The 12,069-nt window shown below is 29.0% G+C and overlaps 2 protein-coding genes across 4 annotated transcripts in view; one reads left to right on the top strand and one right to left on the bottom strand.

Moving 5' to 3' along the window:
- Window positions 1-485: 485 nt before the first annotated feature.
- The window catches only part of LOC123262450 (spermine oxidase-like), a 12,844-nt gene continuing 1,260 nt past the window's right edge, over window positions 486-12,069 (bottom strand). The window contains exons 1-8 of one of the 3 annotated variants that reach the window (XM_044724662.1): window positions 9,978-10,352; window positions 8,885-9,146; window positions 8,075-8,288; window positions 7,616-7,852; window positions 2,302-2,424; window positions 2,017-2,219; window positions 807-939; window positions 486-744 (exon numbers count right to left, since the gene is read on the bottom strand). In XM_044724662.1, coding sequence (XP_044580597.1) covers window positions 640-744; window positions 807-939; window positions 2,017-2,219; window positions 2,302-2,424; window positions 7,616-7,852; window positions 8,075-8,288; window positions 8,885-9,146; window positions 9,978-10,191 — 1,491 coding nt within the window. In that variant the 5' untranslated portion in view covers window positions 10,192-10,352 and the 3' untranslated portion in view covers window positions 486-639. Of the gene's footprint in view, window positions 745-806; window positions 940-2,016; window positions 2,220-2,301; window positions 2,425-7,615; window positions 7,853-8,074; window positions 8,289-8,884; window positions 9,147-9,977; window positions 10,353-12,069 lie in introns of those variants that run through there. The other 2 variants (XM_044724664.1, XM_044724663.1) reach the window with 2 other exon arrangements.
- LOC123262487 overlaps window positions 11,000-12,069 on the top strand; it is a 19,463-nt gene continuing 18,393 nt past the window's right edge. Inside the window, exons 1-2 of the mRNA XM_044724728.1 lie at window positions 11,000-11,401; window positions 11,486-11,978. Coding sequence (XP_044580663.1) covers window positions 11,305-11,401; window positions 11,486-11,978 — 590 coding nt within the window. The 5' untranslated portion in view covers window positions 11,000-11,304. The remainder of the gene's footprint in view (window positions 11,402-11,485; window positions 11,979-12,069) is intronic.

Genomic DNA, 12,069 nt, shown 5'->3' with positions numbered 1-12,069 from the left:
ATATATTTTATTGCAAAAAAAGAAACCTGAATATTTCGAAAATCTGATTTTTAGTTTTTTTTTACTTCATCTAATCCATGACTGATAGTATAATTCGAGAAATACTGCAAACGTCTGATTTTCTCGTAAGACTCTGAACAAATACTAACATTTAAAAATTTTATTTTTTCAAAAATTTGTCCGGTAAAGTATAATTTAAACCTCACTATAAGATAAATAAGGACCTTAACTATTAGAAAAAAATTAAATTTACTCATAATCTAATATTTTTTATTTTACATTGGCGGCGAAAGGACCTCCTTAAATATGGTGCTTAATTTTACAATATTTTTTTTTAATTAATATATCATTGTTACTTATTAATTGACTAATATATGAAAAAGGGGCTGGGTACTGGTTACTTTACCCTAAATTCCTTAAAAAGTGAATAAAGAAATTCATCAATTAATTAAACTACTATCTAATTAGTTGATAAACTATAAAACCAACGTTTTGGAGGAGCTCTGGTCCCCCGTTTTTTATTCATATAAAAAATATTAAAAAAAAATAAATTTATATATTTTTTATATTATTCAAGAGCATTTTTTATTGAGCTACATAAATTTTTTATTAATATCAAAAAGTATAATTCTATTAAATTTAATATAATTTAATTAATCGATCAGCTTCTCTCCACCCTGAATGAATAGCTCCATGTACAGTTGAAAAATGTTCATCTGTAGCTTCTCCAGCGAATAAAACCACCTAAAACATAAATTTATTTATTAAGATAACTTTCAGATAAATAATTTAACTTAATCACTTACCGGTCTATCATTTTTCATTATCGGCTCAGCTAGATCTTTATTTTGTGCGTTTTTCGAATCTGAAGTTATACTCCGATAACTATACGTTCCACGGAAGTTGTCATTTGTGTTCCACATTGTTCTAAGAAATTTTCTTATACATGATTAAGAAGGTTCAAGCGAATCTAATGTTAAAAATAATTTCCTACTTTGTTCTATGTCATAGAATCCATGGTCATTATATCCGAGCGACATTATATCCGTGACTTAATATCTTCAAGCCACAATATCTGCGACGTTCTTAATATTTATTTGTTGCCGTAAGATGGACGGTGGAGTTCACGAAATGGTCCACCTTTACAAGCATGTGATTGTTGTGCAAACATGCTTGTAAATCTACTTCTATAGTACGTTTCTGTTCGTCAGAAACTGTACTTTCAGAAAAACCAGACGGATAGAAGATCCGTCAGAAATGCTGATATTCTCAACTATTAACATTCACTCAAATTTAATATATAACGCGTGGTTTTATGTCACGCGGATATAGTGTCGCGGAAATAATGGCCGGATATATCATCATCATCATCATCATCGTCGTCATATCATCATCATCATCATCATCAATAACATTATCATTACATAATCATCATCATCATCATCATCACCATAATTATCATCATCATCACTATCATTATCATCATCATCACCACCACCATTATCATCATCACCATCATCATCATCATCATCATCATCATCATCATCATCATCATCATCATCATCATCATCAACAACACCATCATCATCACATAATCATCATCATCATCATCATTCATATGTAACGACATTAATTTTTCAACTGGGGAGCTTCGCCCCTAGACCCCGTCTAATTTTTAACTTCCCGCTAAGAAAATTGAAAATTATCAAAAATCGGGAAGTTATTGGTTTTAGCCCGTTTTTCAAAAATCGAGTTCTCATCAGATGTGTGTGTGTGTGTGTGTGTGTGTGTGTGACCGATTTCATCTCGGTTGGCGCCATTCGCACGGAAAGATTAAAACCCGACTGGTTCGTGTTCTGCACCAGACTCAGTCGTGTGCAAGAAAAAATAGAAGAAAAATTAGTTTACACCAGACTGAGTCATGTGTCCACCAGACATTATTTTGACTCATAAATTACGCTCGAACCTCCTTAATGAATCATTTGCTAACTTACAACAAGCGAAGTTATTAAGTACCTCTTTATAATAGAAGGCTGCGTTAAATTGTACGACTTTCCGAAAAATTGATTAACAAAATGCAGTGTTTTGTTATTGAATTCTTCTTCTGGTACTTGTTCCATTTCTGTTACATATGGGCCTGTCATCCACAGACATAAAACTTTTGGTTTATGCTCAACTTCCACTGCCGTGTAATATCCTAACAACCATCTTTTCGCCGGCTGAAATTACACTCTATTGATAATTACAAATTAAACTAATTTTTCATTTTTTTTATACTTAGAAAAGATTATTTAAATTTACATCAGCCTCCATTTGTTTCCTTTTTTCATCATTCCAAAGTATAAATTTTACAAAAATTTCATCATGCCACCATGGATCTTCGTAGTACAGATAAATTTTTGCTACATGTCCCATTTCGAGATTCTATTTTCAACAATAAAAGAAAGAATAATAATTTAAAATCAATGAAATAATTGAAAACTTGTGAATTATGAAAATAATAAAAAAGAAATTTTTGTAGATTTTAAATCATTAAAATTTTATTTTTTTAACGTCACCGAACTGTTGATTCTGTTCTTGATCTGCTATTTATTTATTTAATAAATATTTGTTGGAATTTCTTCGACTATTTTCAAATTTACATATTACAAAAAAGTGCATTTTCTAAATTAGAAAAAAAAATTTAATTCATAAATAGAAGATATTTTCAGTAAGAAAAATTTTGATAAGAAAAAACATTCAAGTAATTACTAAGAGTAATAAAAATGCATAAAATTCGAAAAAACAAGTCCAAAATCTAATTTTTGGACGGTTATTTCTCGCTTCACAGCATTATTTATATTTGTAAAAATGTTTACCGTAAGATGGACGGTGTGGCTTAAAATGTATATAGAATGAGCGAAAGGAAATTTAGAATAGACCGGATAGCTCAAATGGTAGAGTAGCCGACATGTCTTCGGAAGGTTCTGGGTTCGAATCCCAGTCCGAGCTATCTAATAATTTTTTTTTCTCGCATATTCTATAAACTTACATTAAGATGATCCTCTCCACATTCCTTTCTCCATCCTTTCCTACCAATATCCTGTTCCGTGAATGTGGAACGCTTCACGTAATAATTATCGTAACTCCTATTCTTTCCCGCTTCACAGCATTATTTATATTTGTAAAAATGCTTGCCGTAAGATGGACGGTGTGGCTTAATGTATATAGAAAAACTCACCATAGACAGGAAAAAGCGTTCCACATTTTTTACAAATATAAATAATGCTGTGAAGCGGGAAAGAATAGGAGTTACGGTAATTATTACGTGAAGCGTTCCACATTCACGTAACAGGATATTGGTAGGAAAGGATTGAGAAAGGAATGTGGAGAGGATCATCTTAATGTGAGTTTATAGATTATGCGAGAAAAAATTATTAGATAGTTCGGACTGGGATTCGAACTCAGAACCTTCCAAAGACATGTCGGCTACTCTACCATTTGAGCTATCCGGTCTATACTAAATTTCCTTTCGCTTATTCTATATACATTAAGCCTAGTTAATGTTTTTCGAAAGAGAACTGTCGACAACCGAAATACTGCCCGAGTTGAAAAAATTAACTTAAATAAACTTAACTGCTATACTAAAACAATTTATTTAAGCTCATGTAAGTTCATTTTTTCGATTCGGGTGTTGTTTAATTTTATCGAAGATTTATTAATTTTCTAGTCATATTAAAATACATAATTTTTTGTTTCTATTTATGAAAAAAACCTCATATTTAGCAATTAAGATCATCTATGACGTAAACAAGATTACATTTGACCATTAACTAAGTAAGTTCGGCTGAACACACTCAACTTCACAGGTACAATCACCAAAATTCGAATTTAAAAACGGTACTTGATGAATGAAAATTATAATATGAAGATACGTCTCTCAAATATTGAAAAAAACAAATAATATTTCTGTTTTCTTTAATAATTTTTAACAGGCTGTATTTGGTATAGAATGACCGATATATATTGTTTACGTAAATAAATATACATTATTAAATAATATAATTTCAGAAGCATGTGAATAATTGCTTAAGCAAACATTGCACAATCTAATGGTTATTGTATTGACCATTAACAAAGACAGATGTCACCACGCTCGAGCTTTCTCGCATGTGCTTATGCATAGGGTAGGTTCAATACAGGGTGTCCCAAAAGTCACGGACGCCATTGTAGCATCTGATGAAAAAAATAATTCTGAGACGAAAAGTTCTTAGCCATTTTTTAATTAACCTCATAGATAATTAATTATTAATTAAAAATGACGTCTCATTATTTGTTAAAGAAAGAGCGCCAGTGTCCAGTAAAGTGCGTGCCAAACAAAGACACAACTAACTGTATGACTAACTAGATTCTATAGCTAACGTAGTCACACATATTTACTTACACATTCACACGTGCAAGCGTCTTCGTTGGAACGCACTGGACTTGACACTAGTGCTCTCTCTCTAACGCATAAAAGGACGTTATTTTAATTAATAATTAATTATCTATGCGTCTGATTAAAAAATATCTAAAGACTTTTCGTCTCAGAATTATTTTGTTTATCAGATGCTACAATGGCGTCCGTTACTTCTGAGACACTCTGTATATAGGAATTGACAACGGGGACCCTCAAGGCGGACCAACAAGTCATGGTTGGAAACCTGTAAAGGCTCGACGATGCGATTGACGTCTTCAATTACGAGTAAATGGAGTAGTCTAACGAATTGAACTCAACAGCCTCGCAGAGATCGGCCCTTACCGGGGAAGAAGTAATGCATCTTTCATACCGTTAAGGGGTGTGCTTTGAATGGCTTTGCAGTAATGTATCGTCGTCAACACATGAGTAATTACCATCTCGTTCCTCGTTCCGTGAGGAATTCTTTTGTCATTTTCAATCATTCACTTAGTCATCAACTTTTTTCTTAATTAATTAATTTTTTTTTCTTCAACGTATTAATTAAGCCTTTAACTTTTGAGCTAACGGCTTAACCGGCTAATAGAATTAGTTTGATTCAATAATATTGAAAACTTCATAGAGATTAAATTTAAAATTTAATAATAAATTAATGTTATGCAATTATATTACAATCCTTAAAAAAAAAAGTTTTTAGCTCTAAGGATTGCTCCTTAAATTTAACAGTTTTTGTTTTGCCTTTTTTTTTCTATCAGTCTCTACGTTCATTTTTCATCGAGATATACCTCGTCAAAAATTACCGAATTGTAAGAATCGTAATAAAATTGTTAAACCGTTAGTCTGGATAATGTAATTAACCGGGTCAATCAGCTACGCCGGTCGGTTAGCTAGTTAATTAATGAAGCTAACTTTTTTAACTGAATTAACTGGCTAAAAAGTAAAGCCTTAATAAATACATTGAAAAAAAAAATCAATTGATTAAGGAATAAGTTAATAATTGAAAATGACAAAAGGATTCCTCACGGGACGAGGAACGAGATGGTAATTACTCATATGCCGACGGCGATACATCACTGTAAAGCCATTCAAAGCACACCCCTTAACGGTATGGAAGTTGCATTACTTCTTCCCCGGTAAGGGCCCATCTCCCCGAGGCTGTTGAGTTCAATTCGTTAGAGTACTCCATTTACTCGTAATTGAAGACGTCAATCGCATCGTCGAGCCTTTACAGGTTTCCAACCATGACTTGTTGGACCGCCTTGAGGATTCCCTGTTGTCAATTCCTATATATTGAAACTACCCTATGCACAAGCACATGCGAGAAAGTTCTACTGTGGCGCCATCTGTCCTCGTCAATGGTCAATAAAATAACCATTAGGTTATCTATGACGTAAACAAGATTATATTTGACCATTAACTAAGTTATTGTAATCGATGGATATAACAATTTTTACGATATCAAATAATGATATTTCTTTAAATTTGTTACAAATTTAGTAGGGTAAATGTACCAGTAGTTGACCGAGCACCAGTAGTTGACCGATAATATATAATCATCGAACAATTTTTATTAAATAAAAATTATTCAGACACAAGAATAATTTTTTAACGAAGCTAAACTAATAACAATCGTAATTAACAGCTACAAATAGTAATATACGAACCCGATAATGTTGAAAATAATTCATAAAAATTTTTCACAGCGCGATTTTACTTAAATCGGTCAGATATTATAGTAATGCTTTCAAAAGTGAGTATATATTTTATTTAATAAAATAATTTCTATTGGATTAATGTGATTAAATTAAGTTTTGTAATAATCGTTATTAACTACGAAATAAATAAAGTAACATATTATTGCAAAAATAATTATTTTAGTATACATTTATCCACCGGTCAGACACTTGAACAAAAATACACCATTGTCTCATCAAAATCAAACTTCGGTCATAAACTGGAACACATGTTTTCATAGAGCTCCAATAGACGACCGCACGCCCTGATTAAAAAATTGATTAAAATTATTGGAAATCAGTCACCTCATGTAAACTGTATATCTATATATACATGAAAAAGAATTGAAAGTATTCAAAAGTATTCAAATTTCATCATTTTTAATCCTTTTCAATCAATATTTTTAACCAGGGCGTCCATTTGTAGCTTTCTAACCTCAATATTAAATGGACTCATGTTGAATAAAGTTATCATACCTATACTTAGTCACTAATTTAAAAAAATAATTATAAAAAAATGTGATGATAAAATTAATTATAATGTTATAATAAATAACATCTTTATTTAGTATACATTGTTTTTAATACTGTGATCGGCAAGTATATTTAACGGTAAAAAAAAACCGAAAAAAACCAAGAAGAATTTGAAGATTCTGATGAAAGTGATACAGAATAATTATTCGCGCTGAAAAAAATATGTTAAAATTTTTATACTTATTAAAAATTTTTATAAATAATTTTATGTTTAAAAAATTGTTATATCCAAGTGTGTTTGATTTTTGAATGTTTCATTCTAGTCATTACTGGATGTGCAATTTAATTTACGATTGTATTATTTATTCACCGCTATTTCGTTTATTATTAACTAAAAAATTATTTTTAACAACAATACATATCTTTGTAAGTGAATAAACGAAATGAATACAAAAAAAATCCAGATTACATGTCAAAAACTGAATTTAGCCAGAAAAATAATAATATTTTTTAATCGGTCAACTATTGAAACATTAGCGGTCAACTATTGGTTCACGCCGGCCAAATACTGGTGTTTTCTTGTTACCTATTCTTTAAGTAAATTTTCATGTAATTTTGATAATAATTAAAATAAAAAACATCACATATCTAAAATTTAGTCATTAATAGATAATATAAACTTCTAATAATTTTTTTTTAGACTATAGTAACAAATTTACACGAAATTGAGTAGCTAAAAATTTTGATCGGTCAACTTTTGGTACATTTACCCTATTAATCTTTAGCTGACATATTTTTAAATGTATAAAATTCACATTTTTTAACCTAAAAAAATCTAGTTTTCTCAAAAATTTTATTCAACATTACTACTAATATTTTTATTTTTTCCATAAGAAAAAAACTTTTTATTTAGCAATGTACGATAATCTATGACCATAATAATCTATAGCCAATAATAATGATAATAACTTACTTGAATAGCATTAATTTTTTTATCTGGTAAAGGCGGATTGAACAATTTTTCATAATCAGCTTTTAAAACTCCTAAAGACGGCGTTACAATAATATGATCAGCTAAATATTTTTTACCCTCTTCAGTAGTTATTTCAACTGGTGCATCTGATGAATCATAATTTATTTTAACAACTTTTGAATTTAAAATCGTATTATTCAAAACTGCTAGTTCTTCTGTCGGATTCGGATATTTCTTCTGCAAGATTAATAAATTTATAAACATGAATTATCGCTGATTTTATTTCAGTCAAAAATAATGTTATACATTTTCTTCTAGAATTAAAAAATAAAAACATTCCTTCTTGAGTCATATTTAAAGATAACTACCACCACAAATGTAAATTTTAAGAACTTATAAGATATGTTAATATATTAAAAACGTAAGAAGATATATTAACAAACCAAAACTATAATTTACCATCAGTATATCCAATATTGTAGTATAAGTGCGCTCTTTCCAATTAATCGACAAATCGCCTTTACAAACTGGGTAATCTCTTGGCATCTTAGGTGAAAGTTTCCTCCAATCATCAGAGCCATCAGAAGATCCTTGTACCAAGTTAAAAAGATACAAAATCGAATTCTTCATGTCATCTGTAACCTCTGGCAATCTTTTGAAGTATTCTTCCATTCTAAAAAAATATAATCAAAATATAATTAGAAAATACGTATGCTTGTAAGCCTAGACACATGTCACAGTTCTCGGTCTTATTCATTTTGTCTTTGAGAAGGTTGTAAATTAGTTTATAGTATGTCTTCGAGCTAACAGACTGAAGTTGTCGCTAAATACTTAGCGATCGTTAGAGTTAAGTAGCATTTAACATGATTAGAAGCTGAATGGGTGACTGACACAATAAAATATTTCGAATGTAAGTTTATCACAAGCTATCGTTGTAGCTTTATATTCTAGATGAGAAAACTCTGAATAATACTGAAGAATAGAAAATTAATAAAAAAAAAAATCATCGTAATCAATAAGCACATTCTATGATCTTGAAAAATTTTATCATGGTATCATAGTCCAGATCAAGTGTTGTCCAAAAGAAAAATAAATAAATTTTCATGTTTATCTATTGAAAAGTTTTAGTAGCGCAGGTGTTAGTTTGCAGTTTGGGCACTAATTTATTTAACTATGTTACATTTTTTTTGTCATATTTTTTAGCATACTGCAAAGTAAAAAATCAATTGAAAATTTTCAGTGTAATATTAAAAGAAGAAAAAAACATACTTTTCTATTATGAAATCTCCATAAGATTCAGCTTTTGCAATATCATTAACATCAGAATTTTCCGTTAGATTAAAATAAAAATAAGTTATATTGCTGAGTACTTCTGGAAGCAATTGTTCACCAGAAGAATTGAAGAATCTTGTGGTAAAAACATGGCTGTAATTAAAGTGTTCAAGGAGTCCTAAAGGCCAGGCTAGTTCGAAAGAAACGTTATCTTCTTCACCGTGTACCCATTGGCCTCCCATATCCATCATATAATCACCTACGGAAGAAATATATTCAATAATTAGTTACTAGTAGGACCTGTGCTCCTCAAGACTAAGTCTTGAGTAAACTTAGTAATATATGTATAGTATAGTAGATAGATATATGTATAGCGGGAAATGCTTTGACTATACTTAGGCTAACTAAGTTTACTCAGGACTTAGTTCGGCTGAACACGCTCATTGGATGTGCTTTTTGAAAAGAAATACAAAAAAATTATTCAAATCATCACCTTTGAATTTTTTATAAATTATATTAAACGTCGACATTTTCTGCGAGTCGTCAAATTTTTTTAGAGCATTATTTTTTGATTTCTACACAGAAAAAAAATTTACTTGAATCAAGTAGATAAATTTGAAGAATTTCATTTTCTTGATTTGAGTAAAAAAGTTCTTAAATTAAGAAATTTTTCTTGATTTGAGTATAAATTTTACTTAATTTAAGAATTTTTCGTCTTGATTTAAGACAATGAAACTCTTCAAAATTATTTTCTTAGTTCAAGAATTTTTCTCTTGATTCAAGTTAATTTTTTTTTTTCAGTGAATTTTATTTTTTTCAATTGAAAAAATAAATTTTTTACATTTTAGCTTATTTCTCTTAACGCAAGTCTAAAAACTTCTCAGGATCTTCGGAAAACCTCAATAATTTATTATTGTCCTTATATTTATTATTGCCGCCAGGTAGCAACATTATCTCATGATTTGTTATCGTATACTTCTATGCATCATTTTTAAAATTAAATATTTTGCAAAAACAAAAGTAATAATAAATTATCTAAATAACAAAAAATGAAGAAATAAAAAATACAATAATTAATAAACAATCTCACCGATTTTAACTGCCCAAAGCCGACCACCAATTCGGTTCTCAGCTTCAATAATTTTGACATCAGTAAAGCCATTTTGAAGTAATTTTGACGCAGCGGCTATACCTGCTGCTCCTGACCCAACAATAATTACTCTTGCATCATGAACTGGTTCTGCTAATACAATGTTGTTTATTGTTGTAGTTATAAGAAACAAAAGCAAAGTAAGCTTTGGCATATTCTTCGCTCAAATTCACATTCACAAGTTTCAAAAAATTTATTATGAATTTACACTTTAAACAATATTAATCAGTCTGCAAGTAAGACTAGTCGTCGCTTGCTACGATTTATCAACTTTATAATCTCAATTTGACCATGACTACTTGTTATTAGATGAATTGTGAAGTAACTTTGATATGATACTCTTTACTCTCTATGCACTTAGATAATATGTTTCGTTTTATTATGTCAATAGTTTAAGGTCATGCTCAGCGAGTCTTTCATTTTTTAAATAATAAATTACACTGTTCATTTGTTGATAATGGTTTTTCCTATCTGACGTCCAAAGTTTTGCAATATTATGCTGATCAAGCGATATTTCATCTATTTATTGATTTCAATTAATCTGATTACAAGGTTCTTAAAATTGTTATTATTACAAAGAAGAAATGCTTTTATTAAATTACGACCTTTTTTATACAATCTTTTAATTTATAAAATTAAAAAAAAAAATCAATAGTGAAGAATATAAAATATCAATTAATAAAGAAAAAAAGTTAACTCAAATCTATTGCGACGTGAACAAAAAATTCTTTAACTATTTTGGAGACAAGCGCTCAAATAAAAAGCTCATTTTGAATTATTTTTTTCATCTATTTACATTATATTTTTTTTATAAATAAATAAAAGATAAAAAATTAATAGTATTAAATATTTGCAATCTATTTAATAATTATTAATTTTGCAATAATGGATGTCAATAATTTGGACATAAAATTTAAGCTTGGTGATGTTGACAGTAAATTTAGACAGCGCGGTAACTTTTTGTTTTTATTTTAATCCTAAAGATTTATTTTAAAAATATTAAAAATAATTTGAATAATAAGTAATAAATAAATATATATTTTTAATACTTGAGTTGTATTTAGTACAGCAAATAAATGACTTTGGGATATTGAGGGTATCAATAATTGGTAGAACGTTATGTCACTAATTAGATCAGTTGATTTTGTCAGGCTGTCAATGATTAGTGTGTCCGGGTGATTGACTTTGTCAGTTGAAATAAATAATTTAATTTGAGAAAGTACTTTTAAAAAACATAAATTTTCTAGTCAAAAGACTAATCAAAACAATGTTAAAAAAATCCAACAACTTTATTCTAAATATGGAAAAAAATAGTAATTTTAGCCATGTTTCTTACAATGTCAATAATTTGTGCATTTACTTTAGTAATCATAGAAAATTTTTCTATTTCTTCTTGAAAAATTTTTATAAATTTCATCAAAAATTAGTAATACAATTTTTAATTCCAGGAATTCAAAGGCCTAAAATACTACCCAGAGTGCCATTAGTTTTAAAGCCACTAATAAGTGAGAATATTTGTTCGACTAATGTACCAATAAAAAAATTAAGCTCCTCGAACATTACTAGTCAAAAGAAGAAAGTAAATGAACGAAGTTATGGGAGCATTGTAATGCTAACATTTACAAAAGACGGTGAAGATATATCCAAGAATATTTGTCGAATATTCCGGGAGCAAAATCCTAAAATCGGTGTTTTGATTTTACAAGAGCAAGAAAAATTTGTTTACTCACGCGTAGAAGAATTCATTGACGATTGCTTCAAGCAAGTTAATTATATTATTCCAATTTTAACCACTGGTTATATTAATCATATCAACAATTTAACCAATACTGATGATGAAGAAAGTTTGTTCAATAATTTGGACCATAAATATGTCAAATATTTATACTCGTTGATGTGTTTTGAGTATTGTAAAAATAATTGTCATAACAATCGCATCAGGTAATTAGTCTCTTTTAATTATTCTTAATTAATTAATTTATTATTATTAACGATAAAAAAAACATGAATTAAAAAACAATTTAACAATATT

Source organism: Cotesia glomerata, linkage group LG4 (genome assembly GCF_020080835.1).
Source record: "Cotesia glomerata isolate CgM1 linkage group LG4, MPM_Cglom_v2.3, whole genome shotgun sequence".
NCBI lineage: Eukaryota > Metazoa > Arthropoda > Insecta > Hymenoptera > Braconidae > Cotesia > Cotesia glomerata.
The sequence above is the reverse complement of the archived record's forward strand: the minus strand, read 5'-3'. Positions and strand labels throughout refer to the sequence as shown.